The 23,154-nt window shown below is 39.3% G+C and overlaps 1 protein-coding gene across 10 annotated transcripts; it reads left to right on the forward strand.

The window, feature by feature from the left end:
• The first annotated feature begins 627 nt into the window (after window positions 1–627).
• LOC120423882 (calcium/calmodulin-dependent protein kinase type II subunit gamma) lies at window positions 628–22,693 on the forward strand. 10 transcript variants are annotated; one of them, XM_052707954.1, is made up of 10 exons: window positions 628–1,063; window positions 3,360–3,704; window positions 15,425–15,515; window positions 18,349–18,894; window positions 18,956–19,108; window positions 19,168–19,315; window positions 19,407–19,623; window positions 20,734–20,919; window positions 21,034–21,128; window positions 21,183–22,693. In XM_052707954.1, the coding sequence occupies exons 2-10, from the start codon at window positions 3,671–3,673 to the stop codon at window positions 22,221–22,223; spliced, it is 2,511 nt and encodes an 836-aa protein (XP_052563914.1). In that variant the 5' UTR covers window positions 628–1,063; window positions 3,360–3,670; the 3' UTR covers window positions 22,224–22,693. The 10 variants fall into 10 exon arrangements, with proteins under 10 accessions (XP_052563914.1, XP_052563912.1, XP_052563913.1 ...); XM_052707952.1 differs by having other exon boundaries at window positions 20,734–21,128; XM_052707953.1 differs by having other exon boundaries at window positions 21,034–22,693.
• Window positions 22,694–23,154: the final 461 nt, after the last annotated feature.

Below are 23,154 nucleotides of genomic sequence, written 5' to 3' on the forward strand. Positions count from 1 at the left end.
CATTTCGGATAATCGCGGCACGTAAAAAATAGCTTTCATATTTATGATTGTATGACCCCTAAACTACCTTTAAAAGATTTAATAAAACATTTTACTTGATTTTGTTTCTGTTGCAAACTTGCTGCTTCTCCTTTTATAGAAATCGTTCATTCATACAGCGTCACATGCTGGTGTTAATGTAAACTGAAACAAACATGAATGAATAAATCCTGCCATTAACTTATTTTGGCTCCCAACCATCGCGTGGGGGCCGTCCAATTTTACTTCCGCCACATCCCGGATGTATTTTGATTACTCACCCCCCACGGCAACTAAGCGCCGCCGCCCAAGAACGCACCCAATGATATCGTGTTAAGATTATGACATTTTCATCCGAATCACAACAATTCGCGGCACGGGCAGATTTATAAAGAAATCCCACAAAGCAGGCGGTGGTGGTGCACGATGGAGACGCATGGTCATTGAGCGTTAGCGTGAGCATGAGAGCGAAAGTCAACGGCTACTACGATGAGAGTGAGTGCCAACAGAATGATGACCATCGGCCCAAGGATTTTCGCCGCGCTTTTCCGCCTGGGAAAATTCACCCAGTGAAAAGCTAAGCCAAGAGCGCAGCTCGGAGATTTTCCGCCCGTCAGTGATCATTCGATATTGTTGCCTGGCGGACGCAGCAGCAAAAAGCAGCAGCTTAGCCCAGAAGCAAGCAAAAGTAGGAGAAATAGTTAAGGAAAAAGGGAAAAGCCCAAACGAATTAGCGCGTGCAAAGTCGGACTACGATGATCGCGAGTTTCGACGGCGGAAGAGGAAAACTGCGAAGAAGACTGCGACGCGACTCCTAGTGCCTAGGCGAGAAAGAAAGAGAAAGGAAAAAACGGGAAAACTCTGCTTTCTCCGCGGGGAAAATACATAACTATAAATTTTGTCCAAAAATAAAAAAGGAGAATAAAACGTGCGGAAAGTGAGCGATTCTGCGGGCAACATTGCGAATATCGAAAACGATCGAAGGAGGCTGGGAAGTTTAGGGGAATCCAGCAAGAAAAAGTGCGTAAAATCTGCAGAAATTAAGGTAGTGAGATTCGCGATCGCAGATCATAGCTACAAAGAGGTTTCACTGTCGTTGTGATGTGATCGTGAAAACTGCCGTGAGAAATGACGTGTGTGCGCTACACGGCGGCACACGTGTGCTCACGCACACAGCCACAATGCGTGCGTGCGTCTGTGTGAAGTGAAGGAATCCACCAATTTCGCAAACGTTTATTTTCTCATCACCCAAGAAGACTTAACTTTACGATCTTTTCGGGAACCGGCGCTGCATTCGATCGAAGGAGGCATTTGTACACTTTCCTTGACGGACTTTTTACAAGAGAAAGAAATACTTTCGACATAAAAATCGACAATCATGAAACCTCAATCTGTCCGTTTGTTCTAATGGGTAGCAAAGTGTCGTGCAGCTTGCTGCGATCGCCACCAGAATCTTCGCTGCGCAGTTGGCCCAGAAATGAAAAATGATCTCGCGTTAATCGGGAGCGCACCCTTCTACCTCTTGTTATTATTCTTGATCGTGATCCAAGTAGTCAGGTTGATTACATCACTCACTGAAGGGTGGAAAACAACCGGACACGGAAAATAGAGCGAAGGAACAAGAAGAATGGATTGGAAAGATGAGCAAATCAATGGCGGCGATGGACCGAACCTGAAGTCTGAAGTCTGTCAGTCATTCAGATTGCCAGGAAAAAAGAAGCGGAGTTGACAAAAATAACGCCAAAGGAATTTCGAGTTGTTTTAAAAATGGGATGACAGGAGCGGAGCATGTGTCTTTCGGTCAATCTTTACATTTTTCTGGTTTTAAAAATATGTGTGCAAATACGAGTATTCGACTTGTCTACTTTTTGGTTACAGCGTATTTGATGTTTTTCTTTCCAAAAATAAAAACACATTTGTGTTTGTGTTCATTCTTGAAAGCCAGCCCCCTAGAAATTTGTCATCAAAGCAAAATTATTGTGGTTTTGTTAGTGTTCTCTTAGGCTGGTAAAAATATTTTTAAAAGTTTTTGGCAAACAACTCTCCATAGTTGATCCGCAATTCGCAAATAGCTCTAATAAAAATGAGCAAGCAACTCTGCATTATTGATGTATCTAAAAATCTGGAGTTTTTTTTTTAAAAAAAGGTCCAATAAACCAAATATTTTTGGTTATTGCTTTTTGAGTGTTTTTTAATACCTATGACTCAAGGCGATTTCAAAAACATCCAAAAAGCAAAAACTGGAAATTTGGTTTATTGAACCTTTGCAAAAAAAAATCCAGAAATGTTGATTGGTCAAGCGGCTTAGAGTCATTAAAATGGGTATATTTCCGCTAAATCACTTTTCCATTGAAGGAGATCGGATTCCTTTCCGTAAATTCAAATTTCTATGCTAATTACAATTTTCGAAGTTAACCCTCTAATGACAACTACAAAAACATTACTTCTCTTGTTTTATGTTTTTCTAGTTTTATTTTTAGTAATTTAATTTGCTTCTATCTTGTTTAGTTTATGTTTGTTTTTGGTAGTATTTGGCCTATTCTACCACCTCCTATCATTAAATTTTGCCTATTCTTCTATAAAATGGCACCATTATCATTTAAATTGTAAAAAACGCGTGGAGGTATACAGTTTAACCTCGCATAGTGCGCAGGCGTTACGCTTTGTAATTCTTCGATTATTTTGAAACGACACAATATTTTTGCAATCTTTTTTAAGCTAATTGTAAATTGGAACAATACAAGCAAGTTGCTTTAAAAAATTGCAAAAATATTGTGTCAAAAAATTCTGCATACTTTTTTTACATAAAATGTAGGAAAATTAGTGAAAAGGACATTTTTAAAAACAAGTAAAACTTTCAACCCAAAAAATATCTAATATTTTATGAGTTCTTCTTTTTAATGCATTTAAAGATCAAAAATTAGTTGGAAAATTGATTTTTAACGATTTTTAAATCGAAGCCCGTCTAAAAGCGGGGTTGTGTTGTAGAGGGTTAAGTAATTGTAAATATGCCAGAAGAAGTTTACCAAATGCCTACTTCGATGAATGAAAGAGCCACGTGAGAAACCGTGCGCTTTCTATGGGACCATCCACAAACCACGTGGACACATTTTTGGAAATCTCAAACCCCCCCCCCCCCTTCGTGGACAATTGTCCATACAAAAAAAATATTTTTTGTATGGAGCGTGGACAATCGCCATACCCCCCCCCCCCCCCCCTAAAGTGTCCACGTGGTTTATGGATGGTCCCTATGCGAAATCGGAAAATTCCGTTCTCTTCCACGAAAACCGTAACCTTCGACACGCCAAATTCTTAACACGCATCATCCGTCAACATTCCAGCTGAGAGAAAAGAAAAAAAAGTGACGCAACGAGCTCAACCAAAATAAGGGCAAACACCCAGAAGTGAAGTGTGACAACTTTGTGCGGTAACCGGTGCCAACCTTGGATGCCATTCTAGTCTGTGGCGTGGCGATTTGTAAAAAGTGAGAAAAAAGATCTCCTCTAATCCATCGAAAGGAGCAAACAAAAAATATCGTGTGCGAGAGTGGAGATAGTTTTCACACCTTTTTGGCTAGTCAACAGTGCTGTCTAACAGCTCGTTCAACAAGCGTCAGTTTTTAAGTTTTCAACCTACAAACAGCAGACACAAAATGATTCACGTGGACGAATCCGATCCCGTCGGTGGTAAGTAGCCGAATAAGAATAAGAAAAACGCAAATATTTGACTCTCCTCCTACTAAATATACTTTGCATATATTTAATAACAAGATGGTGATGACGCTCGTGATGTTGATTTGTCCGCTCAGATTCCACTCTTTTTCGTCGTCGGTCGGTCGCAAAGTCCAATAAAATTCCTGGCGACATGCGATCGTTTGGATTCTATATTTTCCCTCACCCAAGTGCTCAAATTTCACAGTGTAAACAAAAAATATTTAGAGTGCACAGTGGCACTCTGGGCAGCGCAGGCCATTTCGCACGGTCAAGTGGAATTTTAATTTATGATCTTGAACAGAATCCTATACATATCGGGTAATTGGAAATGAGGCACCGTGCGTCTCCACATGGCCTGCTGTGCGGGGGTAGGGCTTACGCGCTTCGGACGGACGCAAGCAGAATCTCTATATGGTTGGCGGTCGTGTGTGCGAATTCCAGGTCGTCACGCAGTTGGCCATGTCTGTTGGCCCAGACGCGACGCGGCATGGTTGAGCGAATTGACACGTGGATGGATGAAAAATTAAAGGGTAATAATAAGTGCATGCGTTTTTTGACCCAGTTGCAAAAATAGTACTCTAAAGAGGAGGTATTGAGTTTGACTAACTTTACATTCATGGATTTAAATATTTAAAAAACAATCACTTTGGTCTTTTTTTACATTTTGGTTATGGTCAAATATACAAATATATATGATTCGATTCTGTACAGTATTTGAAATTAACTTTAAGGGCATTAAAATATTTTCAACTCGTTGAAAGTGACTAAGGTATCGACAGGGTGGTCACTAGGCCGTCCCAAAAAAATGAAAAGTTGTCAAATCTTTGTGCTCAAATTCCCAAAAATGGTTTACAACTCGCGCGCGGAGCTTGAATGAAAAAAGTGCATTTTTCGAGTATTTTTCAGAAATGCGAGTAACAATCATACTAAAGTCATTCAAATTTGGTCGCCTTGGGCTTCAAGTTATACTTTAATGTCCCCTGAACAAATTCCTGTACAGACATAGTCCATAAAAGCTTGTGTTTGGGCATGGCAGGGCGTTTTTGGAAGAAAAAATTTTATTTTTTAGCCAAAAAATTTCCAAAAATCACTCCCCAAAACGAGCCAAAACATTTTGCAGCCAAAACTAATGCATTCAGCTTATAGGAAATTTCAACATTCAATTTATGTCCAGGCAAAGCCGAGATATTTGCATTTTAGTGAACAAAAGTGTCGAATTTTCAAAATTCTTGGTATATAAGCGTTTTTAGCATAAAACATTGGCTTCTATGATAACAAACGGGAAGGCATATATTTTGGAAATTTTTATTTTGCTCGCTCAAAAACGATATTTGTTAATAATATTTCATGAAAAAACATGAGATTTTCTCACAATGTGACGTAAACGACATATTTATAAGTACTGCTCTGTGCTCTTCTCGATATGAACAAATAAAGCTCTAATGGGTAACTTTTTTTGAAAAAATAAGTTTTTTATAAATGAATTTGTTTCATTCGAATGTACATACATAAAAAAAATCACGTTCACAGCTTGGAGATATGAACTTTAATAAAATTAATTTTGATTTATGATTATTTGTCGTTTACGTCACATTGTGAGAAAATCTGATGTTTTTTCATGAAATGTTATTAACAAATATCGTTTTTGAGCGAGCAAAATAAAAATTTCCAAAATATATGCCTTACCATAAATTTTGAAAACTCGACACTTTTTGTTCACTAAAATGCAAATATCTCGGCTTTGCGTGGACATAAATTGAATGTTCAAAAAAGCAAAAGTATTTCTTACCCAAAGAATGATTTCAAATCAAACACTTTCCATAAAATGTAAAAATCAACAATCAAACAGCATTTCCAAACCAATTTTAAAATGAAAATAATTGTCAATTACATTAAAAATATAAACAAACAAAGAAATATTGAACAAAAAACTTCTAAAGAATATAAGTATGATTAAACATTAAATTAAATTTAACCCTTCAAAGCTTCGATTCTCAAAGAAAAATGTCTATGCAAGCCATGAGAAAGTGAAATTATTGACAACCGGAATAGACGTTTAAAGCAAATAGAATCCAAGGGGCCGTCGAGGAAGAGATCCTTCAAGCAAGAGAAAATATCGAGGAATAAAGACAATCGAAGTATGCAGATTGAAGGGACTGAAGAATTTATCGGTACATGGAGTAATATTGATATCGAGAAGATCGCAGCCAGAGAGTCGACTGTATTAGGTATCAATAGGTTAAAATTAAGAATTCCGATCAAAACTGGTACAAAAATACTCTAAAGTGAGCGAGGAGTTTTTTTTTTTTCAAGATGGCGGCAATACGGTGATAAATGAAGTTGATGTCAGTAAACGCTTCAGTTTTGTCAAGGTATGATAGATTTGGGCACCCAGAACACGATAGAATTTAATTTTTAGTTAATTTCCAGCGATATCTTGAGTACAAATTCAAAGTTTTTATTTAAAGGTTCATTTTTTTTTTGTTTATTTTGCCAATTTCCTTTATTGGACCTTTAAAAAAACTCCAGAAATGACACAATCCCGTGCGAAGAAGCCAGGTGCCTTTATGGTTTCATTCTGAACAAGAGAAATACAATGGAGGCGCTTGGTTTCATAGAATGAAATCATAGCATTTATAGCCAAAATTTACAACTGGGTAATTCTCTACCAACTCACACGAAATCGGGAAAAGTTGCCCCGACCCCTCTTCGATTTGCGTGAAACTTTGTCCTAAGGGGTAACTTTTGTCCCTGATCACGAATCCGAGGTCCGTTTTTTGATATCTCGTGACGGAGGGGCGGTACGACCCCTTCCATTTTTGAACATGCGAAAAAAGAGGTGTTTTTCAATAATTTGCAGCCTGAAACGGTGATGAGATAGAAATTTGGTGTCAAAGGGACTTTTATGTAAAATTAGACGCCCGATTTGATGGCGCACTCAGAATTCCGAAAAAACGTATTTTTCATCGAAAAAAAACACTAAAAAAGTTTTAAAAATTCTCCCATTTTCCGTTACTCGACTGTAAAAATTTTTGGAACATGTTATTTTATGGAAAATTTAATGTACTTTTCGAATCTCGTTGGTCGTCATCGATCATGGCCGTTCATAGTCACCCGCGACAGACACGGACGACGAAACGAAGAAAAACGCAAAAAGTAACTTTTTCAAAACTTTTTTTCGTAAAATCGCGATAACTCGTGATGTTTATGAGCAAACCCCTTATATCAAATTTTTGGAAATTGTCTGCTCTACAACTTTGTAGAACATTGTTACACTCTAAAAAATAACCCTGCAAAGTTAGAAAAAACACGAAATTTTAAAATGAAAAATTTTGTTCTAAATGAAAAAATGACCCTTCTGGGTCAATGTAGATTCGAAAAGTACATTAAATTTCCCAACTCGGAATTTTACGCTAAAAAATAAATAATATTGTTATTTTTATTATTCGATAATCTGAAACTATACCAAAATATAGAATACTGTAAATATTTTAAAACCAACCCTTATGTTTTGAAACATCTGAAATACTACATTTGACTCTTTGCTCAAGAAACAACTTTTCGTTTTGTGAGAAGTCCTTACCTACAACGAATAATGAATCACCAATTACAACCAACGTACTACTTTCCCTTCTGACAAGACAATAATCCCTTAAAATTTAGTTCACCCAGTTGAAAACGACCTACTTCAACGCATCACCGAGTGAGCCTTTCCCGTCATCTCATTGCATTGCCGACTTCCAGACCAAGACTCTGTCATTTTTCGTTCGAACTTGACGCCGCGCTAGGGTCGGTACCTATAGACACACAAGCAAGCCATGCCAAAACAACTGGCGCTGCGACGAGAAGGAAAATATTTTACTTATAAACAAATTGTCTATCGGTTTTCCACCCAGCGGCAGTCGCGCAGCCTACTCAGTCGATTTGTTTTTTTCTTTTCGTTTTTTTTTTCTGTGGTGTTGTTTTCTTTCTCTTTTTCCTTTTTCATTTTCCACATCTTGCCGTCGTTTTGTGCAACGCTTTTGGCCACTCGATTTTTATTTTTAGCGGCCACTGGCTTCCTTCAGTTATTCAGCGGCAGTCGGTGTCCCTCCCCACACGTTCCCTGGCGATCGATTCTAACGACCAAAAGCACGCTCATGTTGGGTGATGGTTTGTTTTGCACCTTCTATCGACGAGACGAGACTACAAGCCCTCTTGTTTCTAGAAAGAAACAAACGTTGAATTTAACGGCATCCAAACGGGTAGTACAAGTGCAAAACATCTGAATTCGAGCGGGTGGTGAGGTGTCAAGACGCAGAACTCGACCAACTGAGCTGTCGAATGGCAGTTTAGACACCGACGACACGGCGATGACTTTCAGACGATGGCGGCGGCGCGTTCCGCTCAAACTAAGGCCAGAATTTGACCTTGCACTTTTCACTAAAATACTTTTCCTTTACCCGCAAATTATGCTGCCAGATAGCGTACAGCATTGCTAGTAGCAGTAGTAGTAGGCTGAGAGATGGTCGACGAGTGACGGTGAGCAAGTGAGCATGCGATCGTTCGAACACACGCGTGTTCAGCAGGCCATGAGTAGCAGTCGATGTCGGTGGAGAAGGTTGGTGGTTAAAAATATGCTCTTTTAAATCATACACAAGCACTGAACTGGGTGGGAAACCGATCTCGGTGAACTTTGGGAGAGTCCGACAATTAATTAGCATTTTCCTGATCGTTTGAGTTGCCATGGAAATAAAAAAATATGTTTTTTAACGACATAGTCGCCAACATTACCTTCAATGGTGGTGATCTGTAACGGCCGTTGACATCAAATTAATCAGCACTTGTGAAAAATTCTGTGAGACGTCAAAAATATCCACAAAAACGATTTAAGACACATAGAAATAGAGCGAAGTTGACTAAAAACAGGTTTTAATTTAATTTTTTAAATTCCTGAGAAACCATGATATTTTTTTATTTCATTGTTTCAAGATTTAGACCATTCTAACATTTTTATTTTTTGTTCGAATCGTCGAAAAAGTTACGTAACTTCTCAAAGATTTTATGTAAAATCTGGGGTTTTCGGCTCCAACAGGAAAAATTATAAAAAAAACATGAAAAAATTAAATTTCTAAAAAAAATCTGCACAGCTTCAAAATTTTAACGCTGACCTATAATTTTCAGGATCTGTAAAGTAATATTGATTTTTTATTTGGAAAAACAATCTTTTTTAGGATTTTATTTAAATTAAAAGTTGAATAAAATGCACCAAAAAGAGCAGGGAAATTTTCAGTTTAGTAAAATATTAAAATAATTCTATTATACTTGTATTACACAGAAAAAAAAGTTGAATTTTGGAATGTTGAAAATTTGGTAGGTTGAATATTACCTCTTTATTTGTGTAATATTACATAAAAAATATGTAAAAATGTGAACCTGATGAATATTCATCAAAAACTGATGAAAATTCATCATTTTTTGGGGTAAAATTTATCATTTATTTTGCCACAAAATCTGTCACGATTTCCTGATGAATATTACCATCATTTATTTTTTCTATGTATAAATGTAAAATATAAACTTCGGATAATCGAATAAAGAAAAAAATATCGAAGTCTTATTTTTGATCGAACTTAATTATGACCCCAGATTAGTTTAAAACTACTCTAAAGTGATTTAGAAATGAAGAATCTAAGCAGGGGTGCCCAATAGGATGTAACAAAATTGACTTTTTGGCGGGCATTCAGGGGTTTGTTCCGGTGGGCATACTGAGCCCAAATCCCAAATATGAGCTTGATTGGACGTAACAGGAGCTGGCGCTCCGACCTTCAATTTTAAATGGGATTTAACCCGTAAAAAAAGATTTTTTTCAAAAATGTCTATTTTTGAGGCATTTTGGCCACCAATGCGTTTGCCAAAAACATCATTGGCGTGTAGGCCAGATCCTTGCGCATCTTTTGGTATATATAACATTGAAGTTTGGAGCACCCTGGAGCTCGGTACAGACCTTCAAAGTTTGGCATTTTTTCGACAAATCGGCCCCAGCAAAATCAAATGGCGTCTCGGGCGTCGCGAGGTGCGACGCATATCTTTTTTGCCGGGGACGATTTTTCGAAAAAATGCCAAACTTTGAAGGTCTGTACCGAGAAGATGCGCATCTTCTCTTTTTTTACAGGTTAAATCCCATTTAAAATTGAAGGGCGGAGCGCCAGCTCCTGTTGCGTCCAATCAAGCTCATATTTGGGATTTGGGCTCAGTATGCTCACCGGAACAAACCCTTGAATGCCCGCCAAAAATTCAATTTTGTTACACTCTAGTGCCCAACCTTTTGGCCCTGCGGGCCAGATCTGATTATTCTGAAGCAGTGACGGGCCGGAACTAATATTTGATAAAAGTTTAAAAAGTAAACACATGCCTTTATATATACATTTTTTATGATTGGAATCTTTTGAAGTAAATAAATAAAAGAACTAGTGTTGCAAAAAAGATTCATGTATCTTGAAAGAAATGAAAAACAAAGATAACTTTCAAAAAAGCGATTATTTGACTTATTTTATTCTTGTTTCTTTTTAATTGTTTAGATTTTGTTTTTGACGATTGCAATTTAATAGCATGATATTATTTTTTATAAAAAAAAACATTCATATTTCAATCGTCGTTGCAATTTTTTAAAGTAAAATTTCCTCAACACTACAATATAAAAAATTAAAGAGACATAATAAAATTTATTCAAACAAAGTTTGCGTTGTTGTGCACTTTTATTCAAATATTAAAAAAATATATATTAAAATTAACACACACAAAATAAAAAAAAATTAAAAAAATATACTAGGTAATTCAATTTCAATTCGTCATTCTTCTAAATTTAAAGTTTATGAAAAAAAAAATTTTTTGCTGCCTAATTTCTTGACTTGACATTTTTTTTATTTTTTCATATATATTTGCAGCGATTGGTATGAATAATTTGCTTTTTAAAGCTTTGAAAAAACTTTATCACTGATAAGTTGTTCTAAACAATACAGGAGTTTTTGCTTGAATATTTATTTAAAAAAATAGAAAACAGAAAAAACACAATTAAAACTGTAAGAAATTTAAATTTGAGTGTCATTTTGTACATTTTAGACAACAACTCAACTTTTTGCCTTTCTTACTAAATTTTCATTAATTTCACAATTTTTACGAAATGGATAATTTTGTTTTCTTGCTCCATTTTTCAATAAAAAAAACAGTATAGAAATTATAAAATTATACAATCATAAAATTAAATTCAAACAATGTTGTTATAATATGGAAAAATTTGATCCTAAGCTTTTTTTTATAATTCCGACAATCATTTTATTTATTTAATATTTCATGAACAGCCTTAAGGGCCGGTCATAGAACTATTTTGAAAAGCCATCGCGGGCCGGACGTTGCACAGGCCTGATCTAAGATAACGGCCAAAATGACGGTTATGAAATATTGAGAAAATGAATATTGTTATTTGAAAGGCAAAAACCCCTTCAAATTTGCCTAGAATGGGTTCGCAGAACTCAAAAAAAAGAAAACAAAATCCGTTATTATCCGAAGTCCCATATCCGGAAAATCAAAACTTCACATTATCGAGGTCTCAGATCATCGAGTCTAGACTGTACATCATTATAATTATGCTACAATCAAAAATCAGCAAACAATCAATCATTTTTTTTCTGAACTGCTTTATCTTTTACCGCGGTCGCGATCTGTGGTCTTAAATTTCAAAATTTGTTAAGAGATTTAAATTTATTTATGTGGTTTAAGATGCATGAAATAGCATTATATAATTTACTCTGAATAATTCAAAATCGATTTTACAAGTTTTTGTATAAAACAATTTCAATTTGAGTCATTTTTTCCCCCCTGATTTTTGGGGATATTTTGAAGGGTGTTGACAAATACTTGAAATAAAATGTGCAGTGGCCGTATGCAAAAAAAAATCCACAGTTGTCACTTCAAAAACGGATATCCAACTTGTCCATTAGTCAAAGCTTTACAATGTTTCCGCATGCTTATTTATAAATCGCTCGTTTGGCGGCTGCTAAAACCCCGAAACAAGCACCCATTTTCCGCACCCAATTTTTCCGTACCAACTACCTGTTTTTGCAACCCCTAATTAGCAGTGATCTGCCACCACCCAAATGGCCGCGGCGTCAGTGTCGGTGCCTCAAGAGCACTAAATTAAATTTATCTAAACCTGTCCCAGTTGACAATCGCACTCAATTAGCCACGGGACATTACCTTCGGGGATATATCGAGAGAGAGATGCATTTGCAGAAATAATTGCCACCCTCTTCACATCCCCGCGGGAGCTGCCACTTTCGAAAACAGAACCGCAGCCCGGAACGAAACGAACCAACACGGGCTAGGAATGTTTCAGAGTGCTTTGCCAAAAAGCATTTTCAAGCAGCTCATGAGATGTGCTCACAGAGATGACGACTTGAAGCAGGAAGGCGACAAGTGACGAAATTGACAACGCTGTCAATGATGTCTCGTCGCCAACTCGCGTCGACATAGCAGGCCGGCACGACGGGGCGATGATCACGATGAAAATATCTAGTTGGCGCTGGTGATAATTTCCGTGGTGACGACGAGATCGTGGTGACCTCTGCCAAAAAACAAGTCTCGGGTTGTTGCTATGTTTGGGGGAAAAGGTTGATGAATCTTGGAGCAGGAGAGGAAGATAGAGAAGAAAAAATCATGAATTAATTTCGCGCCATTTTTTTACGACGTCCAGCATCCGTTTTCCTGTGGATTTCGAATTGTGAGAAAAATATTTTCCACGGAAGACGATGCCAAAACGTTGTATGGGGAAGAGAGGGGAGGGGCATGGTGCTAAATATATTTTCATCTTGTTTGCATGGGTACGAAATGAAATTTGGAATGTGCAAAAATAGTAAATGGAAAGTTAAAGGATTGTCAGTACCAGTTGTGGACTTCATTACTATTTGAAAGATTGTAGGTAAATTCTCTATATCTTTAAGAGGTTTATGTCTTTCGATTTAGGCTTTTTTTGCAGTAAACAATGCGATAGGCAGTTTTGGCCAATTTTGATTTGAGACAACATTTGATTGAAAGTTCTCTCAGATTCATTCGATTTTTTGTATTTTTTAATCCGAACTTTTTTGGTGCCTTGGTATGCCCAAAGAAGCCATTTTGCATCATTAGTTTGTCCATATAATTTTCCATACAAATTTGGCAGCTGTCCATACAAAAACGATATATGAAAATTCAAAAATCTGTATCTTTTGAAGGAATTTTTTGATCGATTTGGTGTCTTCGGCAAAGTTGTAGGTATGGATATGGTTATGGACTACACTGCCGTTCTACGCATAATTGTCCCATGTTCAAAAAAGTGCAACTGAGAAAAACGCGATTGAAATTTTTCGACCGATTTCTGTGTTTCTACGCATAATTGTCCCGTGAGTTCCTATTCGCCCTATGTGTCCCTAATCTCCCCAGTTAGCAGTTTATCACCCTTATTTGTGATTCTCTTGCTATAAAACGGGTAAACAAGACATAATGCTTAGTAAAACTAATGATTCCGTGCAAAAAAATACTTGGTGGGACAATTATGCGTAGAAGTTTAACGATGGGACAAACAGACTTGGTGTTGTTTTTAATGAGTTTCCGAACAAAGTACCAGATTTTATGTGTTTTTCTTAAAGTACACATCTAACTAAATTTAAAAATGTCATAAAGTCAAAATCTTCCAAAACTGACATGGGACAATTATGCGTAGAACGGCAGTACACTGAAAAAGAATGACACACGGTAAAAGAAATTGGTGATTTTTTATTTAACTTTTTGGCACTAAAACCTGATTTGCAAAAAAAAAACACTATTTTTTATATATGTTTTAGAGGACATCAAATGCCAACTTTCCATAAATTTTCAGGTTGTGCATAAAATCTTTGACAGAGTTATGAATTTTTGAATCAATACAGATTTTTTCAAAAAATTTAAATATTGATCGCAAAAATTTTTCAACTTCATTTTTCAATGTAAAATCAAATTTGCAATCAAAAAGTACTCTAGTGAAATTTTGATAAAGTGCACCGTTTTCAAGTTAAAGCCATTTTTAAGTAACTTTTTTGAAAATAGTCGCAGTTTTTCATTTTTTTTTTAATTAGTGCACATGTTTGCCCACCTTTGAAAAAAATAGTTTTGAAAAGCTGAGCAAATTCTCTTTATTTTACGATTTTGAACTTTGTTAATACGACCCTTAGTTGCTGAAATATTGCCATGCAAGTGTTTAAAAACAGGAAAATTGATGTTTTCTAAGTCTCACCCAAACAACCCACCGTTTTCTAATGTCGATATCTCAGCAAGTAATGGTCCGATTTACAATGTTAAATTATGAAACATTCTTTAAATTTTCCGATCTTTTCGAATAAAAATAATTTCAACATTTTTAAACCAAGACTAACATTTTAAAAGGGCGTAATATTGTCGAAAAAACTTTTCCTTTGCAAAAATCGACAAAAACGCTACTTGGCTAAGACAACCCTTTTCACGGAACAAAAGAAATCGTATGGATCCTACTGGTTTGACGTGGAATCGTATATTTTTCTATCTAGTTCTTTCAAAATATTTGTTTTTGTTTAAACTACAAGGCTATTGCCAATTTTATTTTATGTTGTTTATTTGTTCGCCCTTTACAAATTCCTCAAAAAAAAATCAGGAGGCAAAATGATAATTATTGCTGAAAATTTAAATTGTCATAGAAAAATGTACAATGACTTTTTTTTTGTTTTTTTAACTATTTTTCAACTTTTTGCAGATTTTAAATTTTGGGACCAATGAATTGAAATTCAAATTTTGTTAGTTTTTTGGCCCCAAACCTTGTTTAAAATACGCATTAAATGGTTCAAATATTGTTTCTAAGTATTTAATTTAAAAATACACTCCTAAACAATTAATTTAAAACCCATCAAGTGAGTGGGCACACAAAAATGTACACAGAACATCTATAAAAACATCCCAAAACCCAACGTGCGTGGTTTTCTCAGTTCCGGACGTCAACGTCGGTGCTACAAAACAGCTCACAGACAGATATTACTTCCGCACAGACACACACACACACACGACCAACCCCACAATAAATTGTTCGCGCCTACTATGCAAATTGCACTAGCTGCTGTTGTTTATTATTTTCACATCCGTCTACTAGTCACGCACGTATGTGTGAGTGCGAGTACGAGATCCTAGTAGCCAAACAGATGAATGCTCACCCCGAAAAGTCTACTGCGCGATGTGTGAAATGAATCGATTCTTTTTTGGCAGCCGTCGAAAGTTTTATTTTTTTCACTTCCCCCATTGGTCGTCTTTTTTTGACGGTCAAGAGAATTCAGTGCCCTTCCGTCGGACCAAACATCCCTCCCTCAACAACGTGAGGGGAGAGGAAGGGTGGGTCATCCCGGGGCAGGTCGTTTCGGCAGACTTGGTTTATTTAATTAAATTGCCTCATCGCATCGCGGTCTGCTCGTGCACCCACCCCACAAGTTGGCAAGTTGGCAGCGCACATCTGCCGCTGAAGAATTGAAGAAGAGTGATGCATTTTCTTGTTTTGCCATCAGGGCAGGGGCAGGGACGTTCCGAAACATTTACTTTCTATGACTATGACGTTGATTGCTGCCGGGATTCACTAATTTGACTGACCACTTCCCTTTTCTTTTCTATTTTTTTTTTTCTCACAGATGTGCCACCACCGTTTCCCTATCGTGAGGTGGAAATTCAGCGCGGAGTCGATGCCAAACAGCTGTACGAGCTGAGCACCGAAATCGGAAGGTAAGAGATTCCGCGACACAATTTTTTTTGAATAGTTTTTCCTCTCAAAGTCCGATTTACCCTCAATGCCAAGGCGACCTGTTCTGTTTGCGCCGCCACGGTTAAAGTAGGTGACCTGTACTAGGTGGTCACGTGGCACCACAGTCTAAGACGTCGCCAAAGTAGGCGGCTGTGCGTCGGAATTATTCACAATTTGCTTGTGGTGGGACGGTTTGTTGTCACGTGTTGCCACAACACACAGGACTCGGTCGGTCAAGTAGGCTGTTGGTTGCGCCGAAATATAATTTATTGCAACGTTTTTTTTTATTTCGTCACTAGTAAAGTAGGCGACGGCTGTTACTAAGCTGTCAGCTGGCTTGTTCCTTTTTTATTTTGGAAAATGTGAAAATCGTTGACCAGCGAAAAGAAAACTCTCCGTTGCTATGCGGTGTGAATGATGAACTCGTTTTCTGGGTGGAATTATAAACAAATTAAGGGAGCAAAAAAACATAAAATTGGAGCAGAAAGCAGTCAAAAAATTCCGAGGAGAACAACGATAATTGAAAATTATAAAATCCTGACCAAGATCATTTGTGCCTCCATCTTTTAGCAGCTCAACAAAGATTTTAGTCAGCTCAAAGAAAATATTTTTGAAAAACTGTGACAAAAATTACGAATCATTAGCATACCAGAATGTTCAATAAATTGAGCAGATCCTCAAAAAATCTATATAATTTGCTATAATTCAAAATTAATCAAAATTTCCTAAAAGATCAAGAAAAAAAAGTTTACCAAGCATAATAAAAAAAAACACTTCATCTTGGAAAATACTAACATTTTCAGCAAAGAATGTTGTCACAACAGAATAATCGCGCGAGAGAAACGTTGATCAAAACACCGGTCTAATTAATTGATTACGGGAAATCCACACAATGCAGGGATCTACGACAGTGCAACGCTTACTAGATTGATAAGGCTGAAAGTGAAAGTACAACTATAAATAGAGATTTTTTTTTCAACCTTGACGGTGGCTCTCCAGAACAGCGTTCACAGTTCAGCTCAGCCATAGATCAGTACAACCCTGCTCCAACATGATCTTCAAGCGCTCCGTTCCATTTCTGGCAGTGGCCACCCTGCTGGTCCTGGCGGTCATCCCGAACATCCGAGCGGCCATTCCGACGGGTTGTGTCGAGATCGAAAGTGCCCACAAGAACCAGTATCTGGCCCTGGGTGGTCGCTATAACGAGAATCGGCGTCACGTCACCGTGTCCAACAACCTGCAACAGTGGAACATTGTCCGCGACGGAGACAACTACCGGATCCGGCCAAGCCGGACGGCCAACGAGTTGTACGCGGCAGGTTACACCTATGACAGCGATCGTCGCCACGTGTTTGTTTGGGAGCTAAGCCATCCCGTGATCCAGGGCGGTTGGGACATTCAGGAACTCGGCAATGGACGCTACCTGATCAGGAATACCCACGAGAATGAGTTCCTCTACTCGGCGGACTACCCCAACCGGGGATCGATCTTTACGTGGCGTGGAAATATCAACGCTCGGGACGACACGCAGTTCCACTGGAGATTGTCATCGTGTTAAATTGATGTTGTTTAGTTGAATCAGAAATGTTATAGAATAGTGTTTTTAGGCAAAATAAATTACTTTATTGCATATAAGAACCATATTGCGTTTTAATGTCTACATAACCATTGAGTTCAGTGATTGAGTTCAGGACATTTTATGCACTCAGAAAACAAACAGTTTCAATAATCTTGGTTCAACAATGCACTGGGTGATCCGGATCACAAAATGAAGTGGAAATTTGACTTTTTAAAGAAATGGAGTTGTTTAACAATTTACTTGCCATAATGACGTTTCTTTACAAAGAATCTTAAATGTGAATAAAAAATTATTTTTTATAAATTTTCCTCAATACAGTACTTGTTCGGTAAATGGGCTGAGAACGTAGCCCACAGTCACCGAATGATAATCGTTAACTGGGCTGAACGAAAAATGACAAGGTGACCACCAATGCATAATATTTTCCTGATGAAATATTAAAGTAAAAGTTACTCAAATTTATTTACAATGCTTACTTTTCATGTTTCTTTAATTATGACTTGAAATTAAATAAAGGTTTGAAAAAAGTGTTTTTTTATTTATTGAACATGATTTTTTCATCCAATAACCCCTAGGTTAGTTCGGTTTGTTTTAGTTTTTTGACGTTTGTCTGCTTTTTTTAGAGCAAAAATCACGTTTTAGACCAGTTTTGAATACGCTGTATCTTTTTAGGAGCAAACTAGCACCATACTCTTTTTGGCAAAGTTATAGAGAACCAGAGCATCCGAATATGAATCCGTTTTTAATATAGCGTGAAACGTGATTTTTATAAAAATCAAAATCCAAAAAATTGGATTTCCCTTTCCCATACAAATTCCCATATAAAATTGAATCGCTTTGCGCAAAGTAAGGACTTAACCAATCGTTCCCAAATTTTGAGGAGTTGTTTAGGACCTCAAAAGGAACTGAAAATGTACTGTGCTCACTAAGTTTGGACAATTTTATTTTTTTTTTCCATACAAACATATTACACCCTAATGGCTCATGCCTTAGGCTACCAACTGTACGGTTTTTAATTCTTTCCGTACGATTTTTTGATCCTCTTCGAGGATTTTTTAATCGCCTGATTTTTGTAAGGATTTTTGTGTATAATTTGGATTTGTATGAAATTGCATGATGGCTTAAATTTCTTTTTTTAAAGTTTACACATATTTAGGTTTCTTAAAAAATAATTTAGAAAATTGAATGTTGTTTGCAAAGTAAATGTTTATTGATTTTTTTTTTTCCTCCACCAGGGGCAAATTCGGCGTCGTTCACACATGCACGGACAAATCAACCGGCCTCCGGCTGGCGGCCAAGTTCATCAAGATCGAGAAGAAAGGCGACCGCAAGAACATCGAACGCGAGGTCCACATGATGAACGTGCTGCGGCACGCCAAAATAGCCCAGCTGTACGCGGCCTACGAGTACGACCGGACGTTCTGCATGGTGCTGGAGCTGGTCCAGGGCGGCGAGCTGTTTGACCGCGTGCTGGACGAAAAGTTCCTGCTCACCGAGAAGGCCTGCTCGATCTTTATGCGACAGATTTGCGACGCCATCGCGTACATCCACGGCAACAACATTGTGCACTTGGACCTGAAGCCGGAGAATATTCTGTGCCTGACGGAGAGCGGGAATCGGATAAAAATTATCGACTTTGGGCTGGCCCGCGAGTACGACCCGGACAACAAGCTGCAGGTGCTGTTTGGCACGCCCGAGTTTGTGGCCCCCGAGGTGGTCAACTTTGAGGCGATCTCATTCGCGACGGACATGTGGAGCGTCGGCGTAATTGCCTACGTGCTGTGAGTTGTACTAGACTAAAGTGCGATATAACTTGAATTTGATCTTCTTTTTTCTTGACAGCGTATCCGGTCTTTCTCCCTTTGCTGGCGAGGACGACATCCAGACCATGGGTAACATCACGATCGGTCGGTACGACTTCCTGGACGAGGCGTTCGACACCGTGTCAGAGGAAGCGATCGACTTTATCAACCGCTGTCTGGTGAAGGATCCCAAGTGAGTGGCCTTAAATTCAACACTGAGAAGCTTTCAATAAAAAGCGACGTCCTTTCTAGCGAACGAATCAACGCAGAGCAGGCCCTTAAACACAAGTGGATCAAGCGGAAACCTCAGTACTACCCGACGAATCCTCGGCGACCTTCGATACCCGTTTTCAAACCAATTTTGCTAGAGGACAGCAATGACAACAACAGCAATGTACACGTAAGTAGGCTGTGATTCGGTGGAAACGCATGGTTTCTTCGTGTTTTTAGTAAGAGACCATGCTTCTCCATCGAAGTCTCAATTTCAAAAGTTGATCTTTTTTCGCCAGAACGACGCCGAGATCGACAAGGAAAACCTCAAGGATCTGGTCTCCAAGTGGAACGAGTCCCCGAACAATCGGTACGCCTTCGACCAGGCCTCCGAGAGTGTGATCTCGCCCAGTGGGGACCTGATTCCTGCGGGGGCGCTCCTGATGCGGCGAACCAGTGGCGATGCCAGCGGAGGCCGGAGGGGCAGCTTAGCTAGAGGTAAGTTGGTCGGTGCTGCGACCCAACCGAGAGTTGTACAAACTGATGACAATTTGATTGGCCAGAGCTTAGTAGTTGTTGGAATGCCAGCGCGCGCTTTTGCCGTTTGTTTTTTTTTTTGCCTCAAATTTGATTCCCCTCAGGTTCGGACGAATAGGACGACGCAGACGATGATCGAGATTTTAGTTTTAATCGCATCGCATTTTTACGTTCCAAATGGACTTTTTTTTCGTTGTTTGATTGTTCTTTGTACTTTTTGCAGATCGAGACATTGCTCGAGACTTACATTTGCCAGTGTTGGTGGAACATTAACAGCCTGAAAAAGCAGAGCTAAAATATGTGAGCTTCCTGTGTAAATAGCTTAGAAATAAACTAACAAACACCATTTGGGGATCACGGAGGGCATTCAATCTAACGAATTTCATGCATTTGTTTTATCTTCAATGATTCGGAAGAACGTTTCAAAAATTAGTCTGAATGTAAAACTCTTTGTTGCAACAAGTATTGATCCAAGTTATTTTGTATCTTACTCTTTTCCTCAACCAACGTCTCCCAATCTCCCAACCAACCTCCGGACTCCAGCATAATCTATCTATAACTGTGTGTGCGTGTAGTTCATCACCAACGACCACCGAAACCCAAAGAAGACACAATCCCAGCGAATCGACTTTGACCGATTAGTATTATTAGCTCGTATCGCGATGATAGCTGTTAGGGCCCCTCCGAAAATTCTTAAATGTGTAAATATATATCTTATAATTGCTGCAAGTGATATTAGATTTAAGTGCAATTTGATCGCAAAATACAAAACTTTATGAACAAACTAAAACTAACACCTCTTCTTTTTTACTTTCGTGTTGAACGTTACTGTATTTTCGCACAATGTCTAATCAACTCATCTTCAAACCAGCCTACAAAAAGCGAAGGCTTACGCCAGAACCTTGAGCATCAACTACTAACCATTATCAAACGTCGACCAACCTCCCGATTTTCCCCTTCCGGCGTCAAAGCGCGAATTGGCCATAAAATTAAATCGAACAAAGAGCAACAGGAGACCACCAAAATCACACAAACCAAATCCATTTCTCTCTCTGTGTATATCACTTACAGACGAGGATGACCCGCTGCTTCTGTCCCCATCGTCGTCGACTTCCTGTTGCTCGACCCTGTCACCACCTCCGCCACCACTCTCATCGGAAGTGACCGCACCACAATCATCGCCCCATCGCCCCGCACTAGCGCCATTAGAAGTAGTCTCTAACACCGGCAGCGCCAGCAGCAACAGCAGCGAACTCAGTAATGCCAACAAACTTAGTAGTATTAGTAGTGCTAGCGATTTCAGTAGTAGTCTCGAAAGCTCATCCATCACGGCGATCCCACTTGATCATCACTCTCGTTCATCTTTCCCAGATCATTCGCAGTCCGCCGGAGTGACCACCGGAGGCCAGGCGCAACCGGAAGTGACTCCAAAACTTCCCACAACCAACACCACCACCAAGATCAAGGTATGTGATGAGTTACGAATGCTATCCGACTTACTAAAAATGAAAACCCCAAAGGAGGATCAGCAACCACCACCCGTGACCTGTGACCCCAAACACCTCCCAGAACAACAGCACAACAGTACACTGAATGGTAACAACAATAGCAACAGCAACATCAACCTCGGAACCACCCCACCAAAACCACCCACCAGCCCATTAAGCCCCACGACTCTCAGTACCGCCGACCTGGACTCGGACCTCGAGAGTCTCAAATCCAAACTGAAGGTCAAAACGTCCCGGGCCCAGAACAAGCTAAACGAGCTCGCCCAGCAGCCCGACTTCCTCGCCAATGACCCGTTCAAGCTGCCGACGTTCAAGTTCCTGCCCAAATCGATCAGTCTGTGCAACGACGACTCCGTGTTCAAAGAGAACTACACCAAATTCTGTGATCGCAACGCCATTCTACCTCCTACCCACATTCAAGAATCGCACCAGGAAGTGAGCTCGACGTCGTCCACCTCCTCCACGACGACCGTGTCCGAAGGCACCAAGGTGATCGTCACCAAAACCACCAAGAGCAGCAAGTTGAGCGCCGACGGAACCAAAACCGTCACCGTCAAGAAAACGATCGTCAAACAGAAAAAGATCACCGAACAGGAACAGCAGGACGTGACATCGGCCGCGGCGACGACGACGACGCCCACCAAGGAATCGTCCACGGCCAGCGCAACCGTCAAGCGAACCAAGTTCCGCGTCAACCAGATGAGCAGCCGGGACGTCCCGGTAGCGATCAACAGCGTTGCCAAGCGATACCTCGAGCAGAACCGAATCTTCGCGACGGAAACCGCACTGACCGTGCCCAAAGACGACTGTCTGGTGAAGAAGCTCCACAAAAGCCACGTCCACACGACGTCGGAAACGGAAAGCGCCAACAATTTGAAAAACACCATGAAGATCCGCAGCATCTCCGTCGACTGGGGCGCGAAGGATGCCGTCGAAAACCGATCGATGAAGTCGATCAACTCGTTCCTCAAGCGCACCTCCACCTCCTCGTCCACGACCAGCTCGGCCGTCAAGCAGATCCAGGCACAGATCGAGGCCAGCATCCACAAATAACCGACCCCGGTCAGCGTCCTCGAACTGCGGACAATACGCTTAAATTCCATGTTCATCGCACAAGCACACATCCCGTCACCTTCCTCGAATCCCGTTTCCTCTCATCGTCAGTCTGTGCTTAATTCATCCCTTTCAATGTTAGTCGTTAGTTTTTTCTTTCTCTGCATTTCTCAACCAAACACATTTCTTCGTTGTTTAGCAGCATCATCCACCCATCATTGTTACACTCATTATAACGTTCAAATTGTTCGTTGCGTTAGTTCTAGTAGCAAAGCGAGTCAGGTCTCATTAAAACTACAAGTTACGCAAGAAAAAGAGAGAAAAAGGTTTAGGGTCATGATAAATGTTGCGTTAAGTTAGGCTCAGATATTGTTAAAGAATGCTTGAAGTAACTGTAATCACAACAAATGTAGCTGAAATGTATATAATCAGAGTACCATTCAATCTTGAATAAAGAAGTATCATCTATGGCCGAGTTGGTGTACTTTTTCGAGAGAAACTGCCATAAACATGGGAGCAGCAAGCGAACTGATCGTTTTTCATCGTGTTGTGCGTGTTGCCGAACGGTAGGCGTTTTCTTTGCGAACGCTGATATTTGAATTTAACAGTTTCTAAAACGGACTTCAAGAAGTAGCTACAGCAGGTTCTTGAGCAATTTTATATAACGCATTTACAGGAAACTTTGATTTCTAACGCCGGTGGATATCGATCCAGCAGAGACATTTAAAGCTATTTATCGGTGTCGTCTAAAGCAAGGGCCGTCAGAATGAGATCTTTCAGTTGCTGATTTCCTCTTCTTATTGGTACAAAAGACACTGTAAAAGCTCTTCTGCTGAAATGGCTTTTGTAGTTCCTCTGATATTAGCTACCGCTTGAGGAGCACGGCCCACACAGTAGGATTCCCTGCTTTTATCAACGTCCTGGACATCGC

Source organism: Culex pipiens, chromosome 2 (genome assembly GCF_016801865.2).
Source record: "Culex pipiens pallens isolate TS chromosome 2, TS_CPP_V2, whole genome shotgun sequence".
NCBI classification, from domain to species: domain Eukaryota; kingdom Metazoa; phylum Arthropoda; class Insecta; order Diptera; family Culicidae; genus Culex; species Culex pipiens.